The 21,591-nt window shown below is 35.2% G+C and overlaps 3 protein-coding genes across 6 annotated transcripts; all 3 read right to left on the reverse strand.

The window, feature by feature from the left end:
* Positions 1 to 1,194: 1,194 nt before the first annotated feature.
* On the reverse strand, positions 1,195 to 2,567 carry LOC116033570 (protein SHI RELATED SEQUENCE 1-like). 2 transcript variants are annotated; one of them, XM_031276321.1, is made up of 2 exons: positions 2,171 to 2,567; positions 1,195 to 1,815 (listed from the first exon to the last, which is right to left on the reverse strand). In XM_031276321.1, the coding sequence occupies exons 1-2, from the start codon at positions 2,436 to 2,438 to the stop codon at positions 1,466 to 1,468; spliced, it is 618 nt and encodes a 205-aa protein (XP_031132181.1). In that variant the 5' UTR covers positions 2,439 to 2,567; the 3' UTR covers positions 1,195 to 1,465. The 2 variants fall into 2 exon arrangements, with proteins under 2 accessions (XP_031132181.1, XP_031132180.1); XM_031276320.1 differs by having other exon boundaries at positions 1,195 to 1,821.
* Positions 2,568 to 10,283: 7,716 nt separating this feature from the next.
* Positions 10,284 to 11,069, reverse strand: LOC116032003 (nucleolin). The gene has a single exon (XM_031274388.1). It carries the CDS (start codon positions 10,997 to 10,999, stop codon positions 10,439 to 10,441), a length of 561 nt encoding a protein of 186 aa, XP_031130248.1. The 5' UTR covers positions 11,000 to 11,069; the 3' UTR covers positions 10,284 to 10,438.
* A 375-nt stretch (positions 11,070 to 11,444) lies between these two features.
* On the reverse strand, positions 11,445 to 19,727 carry LOC116032001 (kinesin-like protein KIN-7D, mitochondrial). 3 transcript variants are annotated; one of them, XM_031274385.1, is made up of 25 exons: positions 19,021 to 19,727; positions 18,788 to 18,885; positions 18,484 to 18,573; positions 18,154 to 18,206; positions 17,826 to 17,891; positions 17,502 to 17,555; positions 17,146 to 17,205; positions 16,796 to 16,874; positions 16,642 to 16,709; positions 16,290 to 16,346; positions 16,100 to 16,204; positions 15,819 to 15,923; positions 15,622 to 15,729; positions 15,398 to 15,529; positions 15,085 to 15,270; positions 14,562 to 14,765; positions 14,245 to 14,385; positions 13,770 to 13,889; positions 13,594 to 13,644; positions 13,407 to 13,454; positions 13,135 to 13,278; positions 12,317 to 13,045; positions 12,090 to 12,219; positions 11,885 to 11,999; positions 11,445 to 11,773 (listed from the first exon to the last, which is right to left on the reverse strand). In XM_031274385.1, exons 1-24 carry the CDS (start codon positions 19,359 to 19,361, stop codon positions 11,917 to 11,919), a joined length of 3,252 nt encoding a protein of 1,083 aa, XP_031130245.1. In that variant the 5' UTR covers positions 19,362 to 19,727; the 3' UTR covers positions 11,445 to 11,773; positions 11,885 to 11,916. The 3 variants fall into 3 exon arrangements, with proteins under 3 accessions (XP_031130245.1, XP_031130247.1, XP_031130246.1); XM_031274387.1 differs by having other exon boundaries at positions 16,829 to 16,874; positions 19,021 to 19,726; XM_031274386.1 differs by having other exon boundaries at positions 11,882 to 11,999; positions 19,021 to 19,361.
* Positions 19,728 to 21,591: the final 1,864 nt, after the last annotated feature.

A 21,591-nucleotide genomic window follows, 5' to 3' on the forward strand; every position in this document is an offset into this window, starting at 1 on the left:
TTACGTTATGGCTCTCAAATTTGAAAAAAAAAAAAAAAAAAAAAAAAAAAAGAAGAAGATATTTTGTATAATTCTCTATTAATTTAGGTATGGTACGTTGATTAGTCGTCATAGTTCATCATGTGCCTAAAGCCACAATAATGCAATGTAACTTTATAGTATGATACAATTTGGGAGCAATAATCACTTTGTTGAGCTTTATACATGCAAGAAGTAGACAAGAATAGTTGGCAAGCAGCAGCAGTGCCAACATTATCCTTAATTGCATCATTTCTTAACTTCTGTCCAAGTGTTAATAGGAAGAAATTGAGGAATCAAGTAATTAGATAGGTTTGTTTCACACCATGTAATATATTCAAGTTTTTAAATTGTTTATAGTTATACTACGACACGACAAGTAGTAATAATTAAAGCACAAATGCACAATTAAATATGCCCTAATTTAAGCCAAGGGCTCTGCATCTGCAGTGTGTCTGTCCATCAACATTGCAACACATACATCTTAGGTCGGCAAGGACACGGATTATGGGGGCAAAAGTTGCTTTGGAATTCATAAACAAAATATATTCAAAAAGAAAAATATGCAAATTTTTACTACTAAAATCACTTATTAATTAATATTTACTCAAGACATTATTTATAAATTTAAAATTTTTATTTTTATTGGCTACACATCAATTTGTCAAACCCACCATAATCAAGTTGATATATAAATATTTCCTATTAATTATAATCAAATATTAAATATATTAATACAATAATATATTACAAGCTAAGTCAGGAATGTATTTTTATAGGCCGGATCCATATTGTAGTGTTAGGATCAAGCGCTTACCACATACGCCAAAAGTTATAGCTAGCTTTAGTAATGAAGGCGCAACTTATTTCCTTAATTACTTATAGACTACCATTTCATTGTTCAAAACAGGCTGGATGTTGGACTCAACCCTTAGTGACTTTACCGAACTCCGCCCACAATCCCTGCCATCGGATACTAGACTTGGCCCCTACCGGTCACTACCCAACATATAGCATTACTTATTCTAAAAACCTATACGGTAACTGATGTAATTTCAATATTTGACAAATTAATTAATAGACAATACTCAGAGGTTAGATTAGTAGAAAAAAGAATTATGTATTTCATGCCTCCATGTTAGTACATACATTCTATTTTTTTTAGAAAAAGAAAAATATGCATAATATGAATTACAATAGTTTATATATTTGTAAATTATTTGACTAGATCAGATCAATTTTGAATTATTATAATTTCTGTTCAAAGGAAAAGATACGTATTTAACTATTGATCGAATAGCAGAACACCATAGATGCAACTAATTCTTCATTGAAATTTACAAATGAAGAGCAGCTACACTCTCTCGTGGCATTTCCCTTGTTTTTGTGTAATATATTGTTTTGTTAAATGCAGCCCAAAATAAAGGGAAAAAAACATTATTTATGCTTAGGATTTTGGGTACGAGAAGAAATGCGTACCGGGCATAAAAGTACTAAAAGGACTAGGGTAAGGATGCGGAGAGGCAGCAGCAGTAGTTGCACCACCGGCGGCGACGGCGGCGGCAGCTGTAATTAGATTATGGTGTTGCAGGCCGCCGGAGGAGCTCTCGCCGGTGACATCGTAACGGCTCTCGGGGCCTTGATCGTATAGAATCCCCTTGAAAACACGGCCGGCTATGGTCACCGTGGACTGATACGCGAACTGGTCGGCCTCATTGCCCACGGAGCTCAGACGAACGCATCGGAATTCCGCCGGAAGACTCACCTCCGCCGGGAAATTCCTCTCTTCTTCCGAACCTAAAACTGCCACAGATTAAATTAAACCACAAACCCCATTTCTTCACAAGCCTTAGTATAATAACCTAGGAATATGTTTGTCTTACATTTTTCTTATATTCTGCGCAGCTCACTATTCTAACTGTAGTGTTGGTTTGTCTTTAACTATCCAAAAGTCATAAAATCAGTCCTATTTTATTTTAGATTGGAACCATAAATAAACAGAAATTGAAACTACCAGCTTGAACAGTCGCGGTAGTGATGAATACAGTATATATAGCTCGCATAATACAGAAAACATTGAAAATTTTACTGATTTTATGGTTTTTGCCATGAAATCTAGGGTTTTTAATTACAGTATGAAGGAGGGGTGTACCTGAAAATGGGGGAGTTTGTTGTAATTGTCTAGTGCGTTTGGAGAAAGAAGTTTGGTGAAACGAGAAGTGTCTGGGGCGACGTCTAGAGACGGGAACCCAAGTGCTCTTGACGTGAGTAGGGCACTGAAACCCTCGGCTCTTACAGCAAGTTCTGCACCGCAGGAAAGAACAGTCTTTCTTGGCTTGGTTTCCGCAGTCTTGGCATCTGCTGTTGCCTGACCCACCCACCGCACCTCCTTCTTCTTCTTCTTCATTATCTCTCAACATCCTCCTCCTATATCATGTATCTATCGATTGATGACCATCACAATCTAGCTTAGCTTAGCTGCCTCTCTTTGCGCCACTGCTGAGTTCTAGACTACTCGTTTCACCTGCAGGTCTCATCATCATCATGCCCACTGTATTGCTGAGTGGGGTGGGTGGGTGGGTTTTGGATTCTCATCATAATTATCAATTAATTATAAATGGGAGAAAAAATTGTCACGTTTAGCTCAGTGTCTCAATTAATTGTTCAGTGATAGACAAAAGTTGCGTCTTTGACCGCTCAAGAGTGGTGGACTATTTGTGCGCATCATACATTAGTTGGTCCGTCCACCTAGGCAAATTACGTGTAGACCCTGGTTAAAAAATAACCTTCAGATTCTATATCTGTAGTAGTTGACACAGTTTTTGTACCTATAACTATCATATTATGTATTAGCGATTATCAATTTATTTATTTACATGTATAGAAACGGTTAATTGTAGGTATATAATATGTTACTTAAAGTACATAATTTTTGTATTAGAGTTTATAATACAATATGAACCCTGGTCTATGGTATAACAATTGTCCACCTAATGAATCACTAGTTTACCCTAATTTATTCCTTCACCATTCTATAGGATCAAAATGAAGGGGTCTTGGAAGGAGAAAATTTTACGTGGTGTGGGTAATTGTAAAAAAAGGAATGGGATTGCTATATTTGGGAAGGTCAATTTAATTGTTTTCTTGGAGATCTACACTTCTCATGGCTCAATGCTCTTTAGTTGCCCGTTTTGTTCTTGGGTGTGGGAGTATGGGACACCTTTCCACCCATTTGCATTTTGATTTTCTAATTTAAAATTAGGGTTAATCAAAAGTAATTACGTACCTAGCTAAACCGGTTTTTTGCAAAAGAGAGCTAATAAAATATAAAATATTGATATATAAATGCCTATATATGTTTTAATCAATACAAATAGAATGATCTATAATTAAATAATCAAGCTAGCTTTATGGAAAGAAGGATTGAAATAACGTAACTAGCAGTAAAAAATTGCAGGTAATATGACATGCATTAGTGTAACACTTCCATCAACGTATAATAAAGCCACGAGAAACAATTTGTTATTACTTTTACACAAGTTGCTTAATAGAGTTAATACACTTGGGGTGTGTTTGGTTAGGGACTTTTGCACCCTACTATAAGTTTTGTTACCATTAATATCCTATTATTGGAACTAAACCCTTTAGTAATTACCAAACTCATTACTCTTTACTACCAAACAAATTAAAGTGACTCAATCTACTTAAACACATTACCATTACCAAGTATTTGAATCCTATTACCATTACGATTCCAATGTTTGAACCAAACACACCCTTATTATAATTAATCAACTACACATAAATATATAGAAAAAAAATATGTGTCAATCAATTCAACACTATATCGACTTGCACACCAAGTGAACAAAAATTTTATACTTTGATTTACGAAAAAGTTTCATAATTGCTACCAAAGATGTGATAAGTAAAACTTGTGTTGTAATCCTACTCGGTTGTATTAAATCAAATGTACATAATATTAATAGTAGAAAAATGACTTATAATGAAAGTTGTAATACTTATGTAAAAAAAAATATAATACTTATCAAAAATCTAACTCGTCCACCAGATAAAGATCCGTGATTTAGTTTTATAAAATAATTTTTCAATAGTATACACTATGGCACTATATTACTAAAAGATAAAGAATATTACCGTGTGTAGTACTAGTTTTAGCAATATATTAATACAGGTTGTCATACGTTAGAGCACTATAAGTAGTACAACAACTAGTACTAGGTAAATGAAAAATTTTGACTGTTTGGATAACATGTTTGAACTGTCGACTGACCTGTGTACTGTGTATATATGTGATATGTCTGTGGCTGATCAGATAATATAAAATAATGCATAAATTACTGCAACCATAGTACTTGACGTTAAACCTCGACCGTCACTCAATATATGTTGCAGTATATATAGATAAGCTAGCGGCTACTTAATTGGCCACTTATTCTTAGGCCTCAGTCTTCAAACAGTAGCCTCCAGCTTTTGTTATTGTTGTTGTTGCTGCTGCTGATATTGTTTGCTAAGTGTGTTGCAAGTTTGTTAGGCTAAACTGTCTCCTAATTTTAGTGCTTTCAAAGTGAAATGGTATATTTTTGTGTAAAATAAATTTATTTTTATTTATTTTATTGCTTACATGTCTTATACATGTGCTGATTGGATAATAATATGTTTTGATTGATTCTTAGTTTGGATTAATAGCTTATCATTACTCTCATAGAACAATTCTAGTTTTGTTGCTTTCGTCCTGTTTGTATTAGTTTATTGTTCTCTTCTTCTTCTTCTGCTTTTTTTTTTTTTTATTCAAATCTTTATATCTTTTATAGATGATCAAATGTATCCATTGGAGTGAAATAGTTTGATTTGTAAGCTTTCTTTTTTTTAGAAAATTTGCTAAGGACATAAAAAGATGTCTTGTTACCATATGTGTGCAAAGTTAACAACATAATTGTTTGGAAAATAACTTGCAGGACTCGCGATGTACTTAAGACAGTAACAATTTTTAAATCAAAAATTAGTTTAGCAGTTTCCAAAAAAGAAATTAGTCTAGTGTAAATTAAAAAATTTAATATATTAAAGAAAAAAAGGATTTCGGAAAAAAAAAAAAAAAAAACATTACAAGAAAGCCTCAAGCCTATAAAGTGGAGGCAATCACCTCAACTCACCAGTCACCAACCAGCAGACTTGACCATGAGGAGACCAATAGGCAATAGCGCAATAGCACACTATATGCTCTCGTTAACCCAAACTCTGTCCTCTTTCTCCTAAATCTCCGTTAATGAGGCCAAGTGTCAACACCATAGGCCACGAGCCCCCTACCCACCCCCAATCAAAACTCCTATCAGCCTGACACCTGGCGCATTCGATGTGTTATTGTACACCCATTTTCATTTTTACTTTATATTTACTTTCCTTCACTCCCTTGCTTGAAAAATTCCTCATTTGTCTGTGCTGACAAACTTTTCTTAATAATATTTTGTCGTTACATAATTAATCATTCTTTTATTTGACAAGACTTGATGTGTTGTCTTCTCTTGATTCTCTATTATATGTGTTTCAGTGTGCAAATTTTACATCTTTTCGTAATAAAATGTTTTTATAGTTAAATCGGTTTTGATTCTCCATTAGAGCACCCTTATCAGTGCATTTTGTGAGAATAATGTCAGAGCATTTAGCCATGTAGGCAGAGAGAGGAGAGGAGAGGAGAGAGAGGGAGAAAGTTCCTCCTGCGAGTCACCGGATCATGCTAAAGTAAAAGCTTTTTTTTTTTTTTTTAAATACTCTGCTGCTGTGCACGTTTTGCACACAGCAGCTGTCCAGCACGCGCCCGCTGGCGCGTAAGGTGCGCCTGACAACCTCATTTTTTTATTATTTTTTATTTTTTAAAATTTGATTTGTTTTATTTTTTTTCTCTACTTGTTTTCTCTTTCCTAATCACACTTACAAAAACTCCTCAATTACCGCGAAAAAACTCCATTGATAAGGATGCTCTTATAAAACATGTATGTCCTCCTTACTTTGTGTCACTTTTTCTTACATGGAAATTGATTCTTGCCCACCACATCAACAAATGGAAAAACAAATAAATTCTTGCAAATTAATTAACATTAGTTTGTACACCATTCACAAACACGACAAAAAAGGACCAAAAGATTAAGAAAAAGTTTGATTTTTCATATATAATTGATTGCTACTAATAGTAAGTGCACAATGCTAAGTAAGAGATCAAGATTTTAATTCTTGAGTTTTTAAATGTAAAACTAAAAAATTAAAAAAAAATAAAAAAATCCAGCACAATCCAGATCAAGAATCGTTCTCATAGGAAAGCCCAGCTGATGGTTTTAGTTTTGGGTTGGAGAATGGTATACTAATGAAACTCTAAAGGAGGTTAAGGAGCCCAATCCCTGGCCTTCGTTACATCAATCATTATTGCATGGACTATGGTCCACACAGTTGTGTGGACCAAAAATCAAAAGTACATTATTGTTATACTGAACGTACATTATTTTTATACTGTATGTATATTATTTTAGGGTACATTATTTTTGTACTGAAGGTACATTATTTGATATATACTGTCAAATAATATACCTACAGTATAAAAATAATATACCTTCAGTATAAAAATAATGTATTTTTTATTTTTGATCAACACAGCCGACCATGGTCCATGCAATAATTTGCCATGTAATGTAATGTATCATGTAAACATGGGCCTATGAACCTTCAAATTTCAGGCCCGCTGTATGAAAGAAAAGGCGCAATTTGGACACTGTTATCAATATCAATCTTGGGCGGACTCTTGGTCAGTTTAGTTTGAAGGATGGTCGGTGTGGGATGGATTGTTATGCCGTGGACTCAGGTCCACCTTGCAAGGTGGACCTAGGTCTACATTCACATACACTATACTGTACATTCACATTTTGTAAACTCTACATTCACACATTACAGGATTATATGTTTAGTAACTATATTACTACTTTTATGCATTTACACATTCAAAACTCTATATTCACAGGTCCTGTACTCTATATCCACAACTTAAGAACTCCACATTCACACATTACAAGGCTACAAGTTGCTAGAACTTCTTAACTCTATTACAGATTCACACATGCATAACTCTACATTCACGATTTCTATACTCTACATTCACACTTNCTTAATAATATTTTGTCGTTACATAATTAATCATTCTTTTATTTGACAAGACTTGATGTGTTGTCTTCTCTTGATTCTCTATTATATGTGTTTCAGTGTGCAAATTTTACATCTTTTCGTAATAAAATGTTTTTATAGTTAAATCGGTTTTGATTCTCCATTAGAGCACCCTTATCAGTGCATTTTGTGAGAATAATGTCAGAGCATTTAGCCATGTAGGCAGAGAGAGGAGAGGAGAGGAGAGAGAGGGAGAAAGTTCCTCCTGCGAGTCACCGGATCATGCTAAAGTAAAAGCTTTTTTTTTTTTTTTTAAATACTCTGCTGCTGTGCACGTTTTGCACACAGCAGCTGTCCAGCACGCGCCCGCTGGCGCGTAAGGTGCGCCTGACAACCTCATTTTTTTATTATTTTTTATTTTTTAAAATTTGATTTGTTTTATTTTTTTTCTCTACTTGTTTTCTCTTTCCTAATCACACTTACAAAAACTCCTCAATTACCGCGAAAAAACTCCATTGATAAGGATGCTCTTATAAAACATGTATGTCCTCCTTACTTTGTGTCACTTTTTCTTACATGGAAATTGATTCTTGCCCACCACATCAACAAATGGAAAAACAAATAAATTCTTGCAAATTAATTAACATTAGTTTGTACACCATTCACAAACACGACAAAAAAGGACCAAAAGATTAAGAAAAAGTTTGATTTTTCATATATAATTGATTGCTACTAATAGTAAGTGCACAATGCTAAGTAAGAGATCAAGATTTTAATTCTTGAGTTTTTAAATGTAAAACTAAAAAATTAAAAAAAAATAAAAAAATCCAGCACAATCCAGATCAAGAATCGTTCTCATAGGAAAGCCCAGCTGATGGTTTTAGTTTTGGGTTGGAGAATGGTATACTAATGAAACTCTAAAGGAGGTTAAGGAGCCCAATCCCTGGCCTTCGTTACATCAATCATTATTGCATGGACTATGGTCCACACAGTTGTGTGGACCAAAAATCAAAAGTACATTATTGTTATACTGAACGTACATTATTTTTATACTGTATGTATATTATTTTAGGGTACATTATTTTTGTACTGAAGGTACATTATTTGATATATACTGTCAAATAATATACCTACAGTATAAAAATAATATACCTTCAGTATAAAAATAATGTATTTTTTATTTTTGATCAACACAGCCGACCATGGTCCATGCAATAATTTGCCATGTAATGTAATGTATCATGTAAACATGGGCCTATGAACCTTCAAATTTCAGGCCCGCTGTATGAAAGAAAAGGCGCAATTTGGACACTGTTATCAATATCAATCTTGGGCGGACTCTTGGTCAGTTTAGTTTGAAGGATGGTCGGTGTGGGATGGATTGTTATGCCGTGGACTCAGGTCCACCTTGCAAGGTGGACCTAGGTCTACATTCACATACACTATACTGTACATTCACATTTTGTAAACTCTACATTCACACATTACAGGATTATATGTTTAGTAACTATATTACTACTTTTATGCATTTACACATTCAAAACTCTATATTCACAGGTCCTGTACTCTATATCCACAACTTAAGAACTCCACATTCACACATTACAAGGCTACAAGTTGCTAGAACTTCTTAACTCTATTACAGATTCACACATGCATAACTCTACATTCACGATTTCTATACTCTACATTCACAGTTTGAAACCTCTACATTCACACATTACAGGGCTACGAGTTGCTAGAACTTCTTAACTCTATTACCGATTCACACATGCATAACTCTACATTCCCGATTTCTATACTCCATATTCACAACTTGAGAACTCTACATTCACACATTACAGGGCTACGAGTTGCTAGAACTTCTTAACTCTATTACCGATTCACACATGCATAACTCTACATTCCCGATTTCTATACTCCATATTCACAACTTGAGAACTCTACATTCACACATTACAGGGCTACGAGTTGCTAGAACTTCTTAACTCTATTACCGATTCACACATGCATAACTCTACATTCCCGATTTCTATACTCCATATTCACAACTTGAGAACTCTACATTCACACATTACAGGGCTACGAGTTGCTAGAACTTCTTAACTCTATTACCGATTCACACATGCATAACTCTACATTCCCGATTTCTATACTCCATATTCACAACTTGAGAACTCTACATTCACACATTACAGGGCTACGAGTTGCTAGAACTTCTTAACTCTATTACCGATTCACACATGCATAACTCTACATTCCCGATTTCTATACTCCATATTCACAACTTGAGAACTCTACATTCACACATTACAGGGCTACGAGTTGCTAGAACTTCTTAACTCTATTACCGATTCACACATGCATAACTCTACATTCCCGATTTCTATACTCCATATTCACAACTTGAGAACTCTACATTCACACATTTTTGGGCAACTCTAATTTAGCAATGTGTTTACTAATTTAAAAAAAAAAAAAAAAAAAGAAGAAGAAGACAAAACGACGTAGTTTTGGACCCAGGTCCACGGCATAATTTGGACCAGAGTTTACGTTTGTTGTTATATATTCTGTATTTGTAGTTAACAGTCAGTTTATTTTATTTACAAACTAAGAACAAATAATTTTTGGATCAAAATTCTTCAACAAACACATACGGAGTAATTCTTTTACCAAGATCTATAATGCAAGAAGATCCTGGTCTCCAGTATAACAATTGGTCCACATGGCGATAGGCTTCGTTTCTGTTTGGTAGACTGCCTTTTAGCTTTTTTTGGTTGGCACTTCAAGGAAGACCACATACTCTAAACGATAGCTAAATTCCTACCTTTTACAAAGAGTTAGCTTTGCTTACCAGTATACAGTTGAGTGTTATCTCGCGATTTGCTTACTTGTATGTGGCTCGAATACGTAAGCTATGAAGCGTATTTCAATTTTAACAATCCAAACTTAATTTATGCAGTATTAAACTTTGTGGACTAACCCACAAGTTGAAATTAGAGTTTCCAATTGGAATTGTCAAATGTGTTACACAGAAGTGGCAATAGGAAACTGATTCAACGAAAGCATTCACATAAACACAAGTGGAATTGGTAAAGTAGAGACCTGGAAATCGAAATTCGAAATGCATTTACTGAAACATGTTTACAGAAGTAATTCCACATAAACAGCTTTACAAGAAGGTAAATGATCCCTAAGTCAGCCCAAGTTTGATGAACCAGTCACGTTCATGTTATTGGCAAATGAAATGAAATCACCTTAGTTTGGAGGGGACAGATCCTGGCTTGTGGAAGTAATAGGGCAAGCCTTTAGCCTTGTTCATCACCGGACTTCCCCTTTTACCCATTTTCCTTATCCGCTGCCTTCCAAGCTTATCGCTCACCCATCTGGGAACCAATTCATCGTCCAAATCGTACCCGTCTTCGTCTTCGTCTTCATCTTCATCTTCATCCTCATCGTTGTTGGCATAATCATGTTCGTAGTCATAATTGTATCGGTAATCATGATTAAGCCCAACTGAGGGGACATTAAGCGGGCTCGAGATCTGGGGAGGCGAGACCGATTCCATGGAGATATCGGAAGATGGAGAGCCAAGAAGAAATGGATCTTCACGTTTCATCGCAATTTCATCATGGCTTTCGTCGTTATCTAGATCGTCCTCGTTGAAGGAGTAGCGGTCGTCGTCCTCGTCATCGGATTGGTTCACGAATTCCCAGGAAGACAGGTCCTCCACGACGTCGTACTCCTCCATGTCTGACCCAGATCCGACCTCAATAGGCTGCACCTTTCCGGATTTCCCCAAGATTCTCAACATTTTCAATTTTCAGATTTCTGAGGTTCCTTCCTTACTGGGTTTTTTTTTTGCTTGTGACTTTGTGAGTAAACAGAGGAGGAGAGTTTTGCTTTTGAAAGGCTGTGGTTCTCTTGCGCGAAACGGAACCAGTTAAGGTGACGTGTCGTCCTCTGGGTGCTTCCGGACCCACCAGTCGAATGATAAATATCTATTGGTCCTTTGCATGTGGCATTTGCATATGTGGATTTCTACTTTCTTTATTTATGCTCATTGAAGAATGAAGATGGCTTTTAGGACTTCCAACTCTGCACTGCATTAACGAATTGGACCAGCAACTCAATCATATCAATGTTGCGTCTTTGCAACATTACGTTCATAGTGAATGACTAAATTACGTTTCTAACGGATGTTGAAAATGTTCATATTGTGGACAACCAAACAGGGAACAAAATTACCAAGCCAAACGTATAAAATGATTGGACTTTACTGTAAGAGGAGAAGAAATCAGCATTCGCAGAAACTTGCATTGCTCTTGTTTACAAAGAGTTGAGATCACAAATGCCACATTTTAGACGGCAAACATGCTCCCTGAGAACAAGATCTACTTAAACTCTCTGTCCTCTTCAGTTCCACCTTTACACGACCCCTCTTAATTTCTTATTTTACAATTGCCAGGGTGGAGAAATCCAGAAAGAAAAATAGAAAACTGGTATACACCTTGAAGTTACATACTATTCTGCTGTTCAACTAATCAAAGAATTGCACACTATACCGCACAAATTTAATGAAGAATCCCTGAAACAACATAAACAGAAGCAACCATTAGTTCCATGTAAACAAAAATATAGTACTACAATGCATATAGGTCAGGACCCATGAACAGAGACAGAGAAATTTGCATACCACCTTTCTGGTTTTTGAATAATGACTTGAAACTTTTAAGTAAAAGCAAATATCCTATCGGCAATCTTTGTCCGGCAAAGTGGACACTCGGCACAGGCAAGGGAACAGGACTTGCACACTGCAAATATTATTACATGAATCAAAATGGCTCAATTATGAACACCGCAAGAAAGAAAATAAAATAAATTAAAATCTAGAGACCACTTACAGCAAAAATGACGGCAAGGAAGAAGCATTGCTGCTGTAGGAGATTCAAAACACACTTTGCACACATGTGAATTTGCATCCCCATTACCCAAATACCTGTGTTCCTTATCCTTCATCTCTTGCATTCTGGCCTAAAGGAATTTACATAAATAAAAGAAGAGCATCATGATATATTATTATCCTTTTGTATGTCAGAAACAAATGAACAAACAAGAGAACACACTTTACCTTCAAGCGGGCAACAAGGGGCTCTTCCTTGGAAATCTCGGGAGGTGGGGTTGGATAATCAATGGGTTGGCTATTGTTTAAGATAGGATCTTTGCACTCAACCTCATTAACTTTTGGATCATTTATACTGTCCACTCCAGTCAGAACATCATTGGTCTTTGCCTCTTGTCCAGCACAATTTTCTTTCTTAAGCCGAGCAACTAGCACCCACATATTTGCTAAATCATTTTCCAAGGCAGCCTCCCTTTTTTTTGCCTCATCAAACTTTTTCCGGTACTCATCTTCGATAATCTCCTTCTCAGCCAAGAAGGCCTCTAAAGTAGCTTCTCGCTGTTTCCTTGCCTGCAATTCCCTCTTTAGATCTTCAGGATCCAGATCCCATGTGTCAAAGTCATCATGATTATCATTTGCTCGGCTAGAGACCCGGCCTCTACGACTTTGCCTTACACTGTCTCCATACTTACGGTTTCCCGCATTACCAGACTGCATATTAAAACTCCTAGAATTCAACATCTCTCGAGAAGCAGATAATTCTTTTTCAAGTTTCGCATTCTGTAGGGAGAGCTTGGTGACTTCTTCAGCTAAGTTCTTCAGCTCAACTGCAGCAGCAGATGCTAATTCCTTAGCATAAGATGCTTCCTCAGACAATTTCTGGTTCTGTACACGCAACCCACTGTTCTCCTCTACAATCTGAACATGTTCTAGCTTTAATCTCTCGTTCTCAATCTCCTGCTTAGAGTAGAAGGAAATTTATTAGTCACTGCATATTGCACTTTAATATTTAACTTTGAAGAGGGAATTTTTCAGTCACCAATTACCTGGGTTTGAATTTTCTTTTTCAGTTCATCAGTATACTCATTAGACAAGCATCTTTCAGAAGGGGATGACTTGTCAGTATTGACTGCAGCCAACCACTGCTCCAGCTGACTAATTTTTGCCATCAGTTCCTTGTTCTCTAAGCACTGCAAATAAAAGAATAATCATGTACAATATAGGAAAAAAGTAAACCAAATAAATGGGTTCAGTAAAGAATATAAAAGTTCAAAAGGCTAGCATTTTTTAATGACAAATTAAGAACATTTTAATGGACCTTGCTCTCCAACTGTTCCTGAAGGACACGATTGTCTGCAGATTTAATCTGCATCATAAGATTAAAATGCCAAAAGGCAAGATATAATAAGATATAATGAAGTTGCTGGGAAATGCTTGTTACAAGAATACTATATGCAATTCATTTATTGAAGGATAAGGAAGAAATCTCTTATTCAAGTACTGACCTCAAGCTCAAAACCCTTTTCACTACACTGGGCCATCAATTTCATCACTGTCTGTAATGAAAAACAAAAAAAAAAACAAATATTAATTTAAATTGTACGGAGTATATACTTATTAGAAACTTGCTCTGTGGCAATGGAGAAGGAAAACAAATTGCAGATGGATGAATTGGGATCACCTTTTGCATTTCAACCACAGATGCATTACCAATAGATGCTTCACCACTTTCCACAATGCGTTGTTCTAAAATCGTCATTTGCCTTTTCTTCTCTTGAATTTCACGCTCAAGAGTTTCAATCTACAGAATAACCATTTAGGCAATTCATGAGATTTCACTATTTCAGACCCCAAGTAAAGACAGAAGGACAATGGCAATAGAATTTAATCAACTAATGGTTGCAACAAAAAGTTCTGCTAAAACACTGCACCCTTGTAACCACATGGCGATACTTCTAAACTTCAGTATATATAGTATCACTTATACTACAATATTAAATTCTTTAAAAGCATGTTTAGAAATGATAAACTCAAGGCAGATTAAACACTGCAGGAATTCTTGTACCTAACCCCATTCCATGTAGAATGATAGGTTAAAGTGGATTTGTGTGTAAACAAGTTGCTTTTCAGTTTCAGACATAAGAAGAAAGGCTTACTTGACTTTTCGAGCTTTCAGGATCATTTACAGACTGCTCCATTAAGCGCTTCAACGTGCTAGTGCTGAATGCAATCTCTCCAGCTAGCATCTTGACTTGCTCAACAAAGAGATCCATCTGATCTGACATGCTGATCCCATCCTAAATAGCCACAAAGCAAAAACAACATAACAGTAGACTCATTAATACACATAATACTCATAAAGAATTATGGAGACCATCAAGCTAAAGCCTAAAAAGGAGTTTGGACATGATGAATCTGAAGTTCATTCCATTTCTAAGTACTCAGAACATAAAAGAGAGACAGAGAGGCATACAACAGCCAGTTTTGGACCACAGGAAGAAACACTGATAAGTTCACCAGCTTGGGTTGATTCTGTAATTGTACTGCCAGCCTGTGAGATGTCATCATTCCACTTGCTGGAAGATCTTCTATGTTTAAAACCAGAAGTATCTGATGAGGGGTCTTTCTGAATCTCACTGTCTATGAGCAAAGGACCCTCACGCAGAATATCCAACTTCTGATGAAAGGGAAAATAAAGGTCATTCAGAATTTGACTTGCTAAACATCATAAAGTAGAGAACACAGAAAACTCAAAAAGAAACTTTGATTTGAAAAGAAATAGGGTCACTGATTAGTTCACTAAATCATTAGTCATGACACAGAATAAAGGACAAAAGCAAAGGAACATTTAAAATGTGCAGTAAAAATGTATTTTGCAGTTCAGTGTGAACTAAGGTAAAGTTAAAAATCATTGCCAACTAAATTAACCAGAAGCAAAGACAACAAAAAATAGACACAACAAGCCATTATCAATCAAACTAGGCAGAAAAACCTACATCATCTTCGGAAGCAGAATGACTCCGTTGATGAGCAGTGGAGACATCACCCATATAGCCAGGAATTGAATTCTTTGAAGAAACAAGTATTAGCTTCGTAAGCCTCTGGATTCTGCTCAGTAGAGCAGCCTTGGCTTCCTCCTCTTCCTCCAGTCTGGATCGCATTTTCACTTGTCCTTCTTCCAACTATGAAAAAAACACATCACACAAGTTGAGAAGCATAGTCAGACCCCAATTGCTACACACCAAGTATAACTGAAAGATATAATTTTAAGACCTCTAAGAAACCAAATGCTGAGACTTCACAATATACCTGTTGCCTTAGGCTCAAGATTTCTTCTTGACTCACACCCACAAGCATTCCCCTTCTGAGCTGATCAAGTTCATGTTTGAGACAAGATATTTCTCTTTGGTACTTCTTAATCAAAGATTTCTCATCAATAATCTGGAAAAAAACATGTGCTTACACTTCCAAACATCCTCATCCAGAAAACTTAGACAAGTCTGATTTTTCAAAGACATTATGAATAAGCAAACCTTATTGCGTGAGGCGTATATTTCAACACGCTTAGCCCTGCTAGCAAATTTTAATGTGTTATGAGTTTCCTCCATATTGCTTGATGCAGGAGTAACTGTGCATATGAGCTGGGTAGTAAGGAAGAAGACAAGTGTGAGAAATATATCCATGTGAAATTTAGACCGGGGGGTGGAAGCTCTCATGCATTTGCACTTACAGAAACATGTCCATGTCCACTCAATGAGGACTGTAAAAGGCGAGTAAGTTTTGAGTCTCGGTAAGGAATATGTGATGCCTTCCCTTCACTTAACTTTCCAATAACCTATAAAATAGAAACAATCACATAGATAACAAACTAAATATATGAAAAATATGACTCTTTTCCAAGAGTGACAACATCTGAGGAATTTGCTCTCCCAATTCAAGTGTAGTGCATTGACAGGTATAAAAATAAGTTAACACACAGTAGTAAAGAATCTACATTCTGATAATTCTTACAGTTCCAAGAGTCAGGAGACTTTTGTTTATGTACGACCCTTCCTTTCTTCTCAATCCAGTTGTTTCCGTTTTTGAGCTCTCTGATCCAGCTAAATCAATCAAGTTCTAAATCAGAGGCAAATGAATTTGTAAGTTGCCAAATAACATTGGGAGAGAATTCTATTCTGAAAAACAAATAATATACACATACAAGTTGAGAAAATATCACTCCGTCATAGTCATCTCCATGGGCACTACTTTCTATCATCTGCAGAAAAAGCAGCAATTTTCAAAGAAAGCAAAGTTGGGAAATGACAAAGTACTGCACTAAGAATAATGTAATAAAACCCACAGTGCCATCTGAGCCCCATAGCAAGGAAGAGGAGAGTAAATTAAGAAGACATCAAATAAATGAGCAAAAATATTCAGAAACATGCAAAAGAAATGAAAGGCCAAATATGATGAAATCATGAAAATAATCAGTTGTCAGTCGAGACAAACCATTTCAAATCCAATCAAGCAAGGTAGACCTATACACCAAGGATCCAGAGAAAAACACTTACCAATGAAAATATCGTGTGACTACGGCTACTAAACAGATTAAAATTATTTGAACCAACATGACGATGCTCTGCAATTATAAGAAAGTAGCAAGGTTAAAAACAAGAAGCTGCAAGTCAACATTATTTTAAAAATAGTTAATATATCACGTAATACCTTCACCAGCAGCAATAAATGACAGTGCATGACCTGGAGACAAAACAACTTCCTCCTTTATACCTTCAACATAAGTGCCCTATACATATATGGAAATCACAAAGAATAGAACATTAAAAATAGAAGCGTTAGGCTCCCTTAGTGAATCTCAAAGCTGTACCAACATAAGAAATCAATCACAACTTCATTCCATCATCATTTACTAAGGAATTTAAAATGTGTGTGTATCACAGAAATGCAATTCAAATCTCAAACTCTTTAAAAATATATAGGCAAAGGAATGAAAAGAAGATTGAAATAAAATACTGGAAAATGCTCCAAAAAGAAATACTATAGGTTACAGCACAAACCTGTGCATCTTCTCTAACACGCAAATTCTGGCCAGTGGGGTCAAGCAAGTCATTGATCACCTAATACAATGACACCGATGATCAGATGCAACCATTAAAATACATGTGTGGAATATGCAGTAAATCACAAGAAATCCTGCTTTAGTCTTCATTGGCATACATGAGAAGTTTCCAGCGACCTCATAAACAGACTAAATTGCTTTATATGCTAAAAGTTTTAATAGCTATTACAGATCATATATGACAAACAAGTATGTACATATGTAAATATGGAGGATAAATGGCACCTGTATTTTTTGTTTTAAAATCAAAATATTATAAAATGGAGAAAGTAATTCCAGCTGTCATAAACTGACCTCATTGTAGATCTCAAGATAGGAAACCCGAAGCAAAAACTCACGTCCAGGAGTCTGAAGGCAAATTATTTTCACTCAGTTAAGGAAAAGAAAAACAAAACAAATTAAACTCAACCTGAAACAGCATCATTTTGTATCCACAGTTATCAGGGTATATTGCAACGGGAATTTGTGGTGAACACCAAAAAAAAAAAAAAAAAAAAAANAAAAAAAAAAAAAAAAAAAAATCCAGGATATTGATGCATCTCATAGTGCTATACTGCTATGCTAAATAAAACTTGGAGTTACAAAATCTCAAGATAAGGTGAATTTACAAGAACTTACATCTTGAATAATGCTAAAAACATCCTTAATTGCAAGTGGAATTATTCCAGGTGAATTGTGATCTCCCTGTGAACAATCAACATTTCAGTAATGAATACCCTAAAACTTAAATACTTATAAACAACACCAAGAACCTATGGACTATTGAAGAAAAGGAAAGATGATTAATTTCAAATCAAATCAGTATATAGAGTGGCATCTGCAAACCTAAAAATTATTTGCATGTGTTTTGGGTCAAAAAGGAAAGGTAGTATTGGTTTTCTTCAATTCAAACAACAACAAAAATAATAATAATTAATAACAAATAAAAATTGAGTAAAGAACGCACATGCATAGTATGTGTCTTTCCACTACTTGTAACACCATAAGCAAATACAGTCCCTGCAGCATTAGCAAGGCATGTTTTAGAAATACGAACTAATAGGTAAGGCAGTAAGGGTGCCATACCTGAGCAACTGCATTAATAGTCAATAAAAAATAAAAAGTGAATAAAGCATAGTTTACATAGCTCCACACAGGTTCTGTTATTTCAGTTGCTAATTGCAAAACTAGTACGGAGTAATAAAATTAATTTGTTCAATTTCTTCCCAGATTGAATATCTCTTACATGCAGCATTTCTGATGGCATTTTAGTGTTTAAGGGTATCAAATTGCATACCATTTATCCCTTCCATTGCAGCCTTGACCACTGGTCGAGCAGCTACGTCATAGACCTCCGGAGTGCCTGTATCAGGTCCAAAGACTCTATCTACAAATAGAGTAGCATATGCATATATTGGTTAGAACTCAAAACTAAACTAACTTAAATAATAAAAATGGAATGCTAAACTAAATTGCATATACAGATAGTCACTTAAATTGTATGTTCTCGCCAAGTAAAAATGCAGGGAGTATACAGTTTAGTAATTACTAATTAGCTCAATTAGAATCAGCATTTCAATCAAGAGTGGCCAGAAGTTTACCAAATGCATAAGAAGAAGCCAGATTATACTCATTCCGTACAATCTTATCACCGTCTGCGTACCATGCGATCTCATCTCCTCTCTGATATTCCCGTTCACTGGCACCAGAAGTTCCATAATTGGAAAAATCTCAACGCATTGCCTAAAAACTTAGCCCTAGCTATAGAAAACCTCAAATTCCTCCAGTACATTATTGCATAGATCTATTCAATTCAAGCAGATCTAGCATTTACCTCATAGGCCGAAACCTGATGGTCACAGATATGCTGTCACCTGATCTAGACGTATCCACTGGCTCCGCAAGCAGCTCATCGGCCGACGGATAATGGACTGGCGTGTGATTCTCGTAACCTCCAGTGTATCCGGAATCACTCCGGTTCCGAGTGGGCGTCATGGATCTGGAGTTGTGCTCATTAGCAGAACCGTAGAATGAGGTCGCCGAGGACGAGCACGAGCGAGGCATGAGCCTGCCGTTCATGAATGAGGAGGAGGATGAAGATGATGAGTATGGACTCGACGATTTCCTGTAGTGAAACGGTGAGCTACTCCGTCCTCTTGACGTAGACGCCGCCATTACTCCTCTGAGCTGTCCAGAAGAATTCAAACAAACAAAAAAACCGGAATATGTGTGCTACACAGAGAAAGGCTAACGTGAGCGAGAAAGTAGAGGAAGGATGTGTCAGAGGTCACATGGTGTGAATGGAAAAAGCGAAGAACATTGTGCCATTTTTAATTCTCTTGCACGCAAGTTTGAAGCTCCAGTGGACTCGGATGACTGTACCTACATACGTGACTGTATCTATAAATCCCACTTTAGAGAGAGAAAAACCGAAAGGTTTCCTTTTGTCTCCTTTAAGACAAAGAAGAGTTGCAGAGTGTGAGGACTGGGGAGGGTAGTAGAGTGAGAATGACGGTGCTTCAATGGAGGTTTGAATTATTTCTGCTACAGTGGTTTTAAATTGATTTTACTATTTTGGTGGGGATTTTTAATTTGTTTATAGGTGGTGGGGTGGGGCCCCGGTGAGTTTGAATGGGAGGAGAAGTGACGTGTTAACGTGGGGGGTGTGATGGCTGAGAAGAAATCGGCCCGCGCTTGACCCCGGAGGGCCTCTTTTGAAATAATTTACCATATATACCTTATCTTTGGCACGCATAACTTGAGATAATTTTTATTCGACCCCATACTTTTTTTTTATTGCACAATTCAATTAACTCAAAACCATACCTAGTTAGTTTAGTATTATTGCCACTTAATACGATATGGTAATAAATGTCTTTCATTTATTACACATTTTACATTACCAAAGTGATTAGACATGTCATTTAGCATCCTCAAACTTAGCTAAAACATCTCAAACTATAACCAACCAAATGCATTGTTACTCGTCTACGTCAATCTTGTAACGGCTTCAAATGTCATTTTGACCATTGATATTGAATTGAATCAGTTCATTTAATGCGTTAATTAAATATTAATTGATCATAAAACTTATTATGCATGAAGTAATGTTCTAATTAACTAATTGAGTTGTCCTAGCATTACTATTTTAATTAATTTCTAACAGTTTGACTTAACTAAACTAAGAAAATAAGTTTGAACGGATTTTATATATTTAACGAGATGAAAATTGATATCGAAACCTATTTATATATAAATTCATGTCTATACTAATGGACTGCAAAGATTTGTGTAAAATAATAGGGTCCTGCTCTTATTCTTATAACCTTCAAGGGCTCCAAATTTAAATTTAAAATAATACGGAGTAATAAACTAATAATAATAATAATAATAATAACGAGGCACTTCATCGCATTTGCATACTGAGAAAGCCGGAGGTTTAAAAAATTAGAAATTCGTTTTCAAAAAAAAATTAGAAATTCAATTTGAAAGCCACCCAATAATAGAAATATTGAAAAGCCACTGCTCATGAACTATTACATTTACCATTTACAAGTGGCAAGTAGTTGCATAATTAATAGTCTATCATGATCCTTTTGGGGTTATAAATGTAAAAATAACATAATTTTTTATGTGAAATATGGTGTTTAAGAAGAATATAATTACTTTCAAAATAAGAAGAATATAATTACAACTACTCATATTTTTATTATACAACAACTAATCCACCATATAGAATACAGAGAAGTCAATATCAATCATCTAGACAACACACAATATTTTGTTTTACATACATGTGTTATTCTACTAGAAATAATAATGATTGATTATAAATTATTAACCAAATCTAAATGGTATAAAATAATTAGTTAAAAAGGTGTGTTTTTGGAAAATTTCAATATTTTTAAATACTAATGGATAACAAATTAAATTAGGTGAAACTTCATAAAACAAGGTTATACGAGATTCATACTCGTTTACTTCAAGATATTGTTTTTTGTTTTGTGTTTTTAAAATTGTTTAGTTTTTATTATGTGTTTTCTATTCTCTATTTTATGTTTATAATACTTGTTTCCTAATACTCTTTTTTTTTTTTCACTAATGTTATAAAATTTACATAATTATAATTTCAAGTGTTTTTAGACATCATATTTAAAATATTCTTTAATATATTTGATTTAAATAGAATAAATATAATTTTTACTTTTAAATCTAATATATGTAAGCCGAACCAAATTAAATTTATATATGGATATAACAAAGCTAAAAATATATTTGAACCAACAACCTATTAAGTTCACATAAAATTTAGTTTATATAACATGTGATAGTAAACATGTTTTATAATTTATATTCTTAAATTCGATCTGCAGTTTTCTATAAAATTGGAGCAATTATTTCGTTA

This window comes from Ipomoea triloba, chromosome 10 (assembly GCF_003576645.1).
Source record: "Ipomoea triloba cultivar NCNSP0323 chromosome 10, ASM357664v1".
In the NCBI taxonomy this organism is placed as follows: domain Eukaryota; kingdom Viridiplantae; phylum Streptophyta; class Magnoliopsida; order Solanales; family Convolvulaceae; genus Ipomoea; species Ipomoea triloba.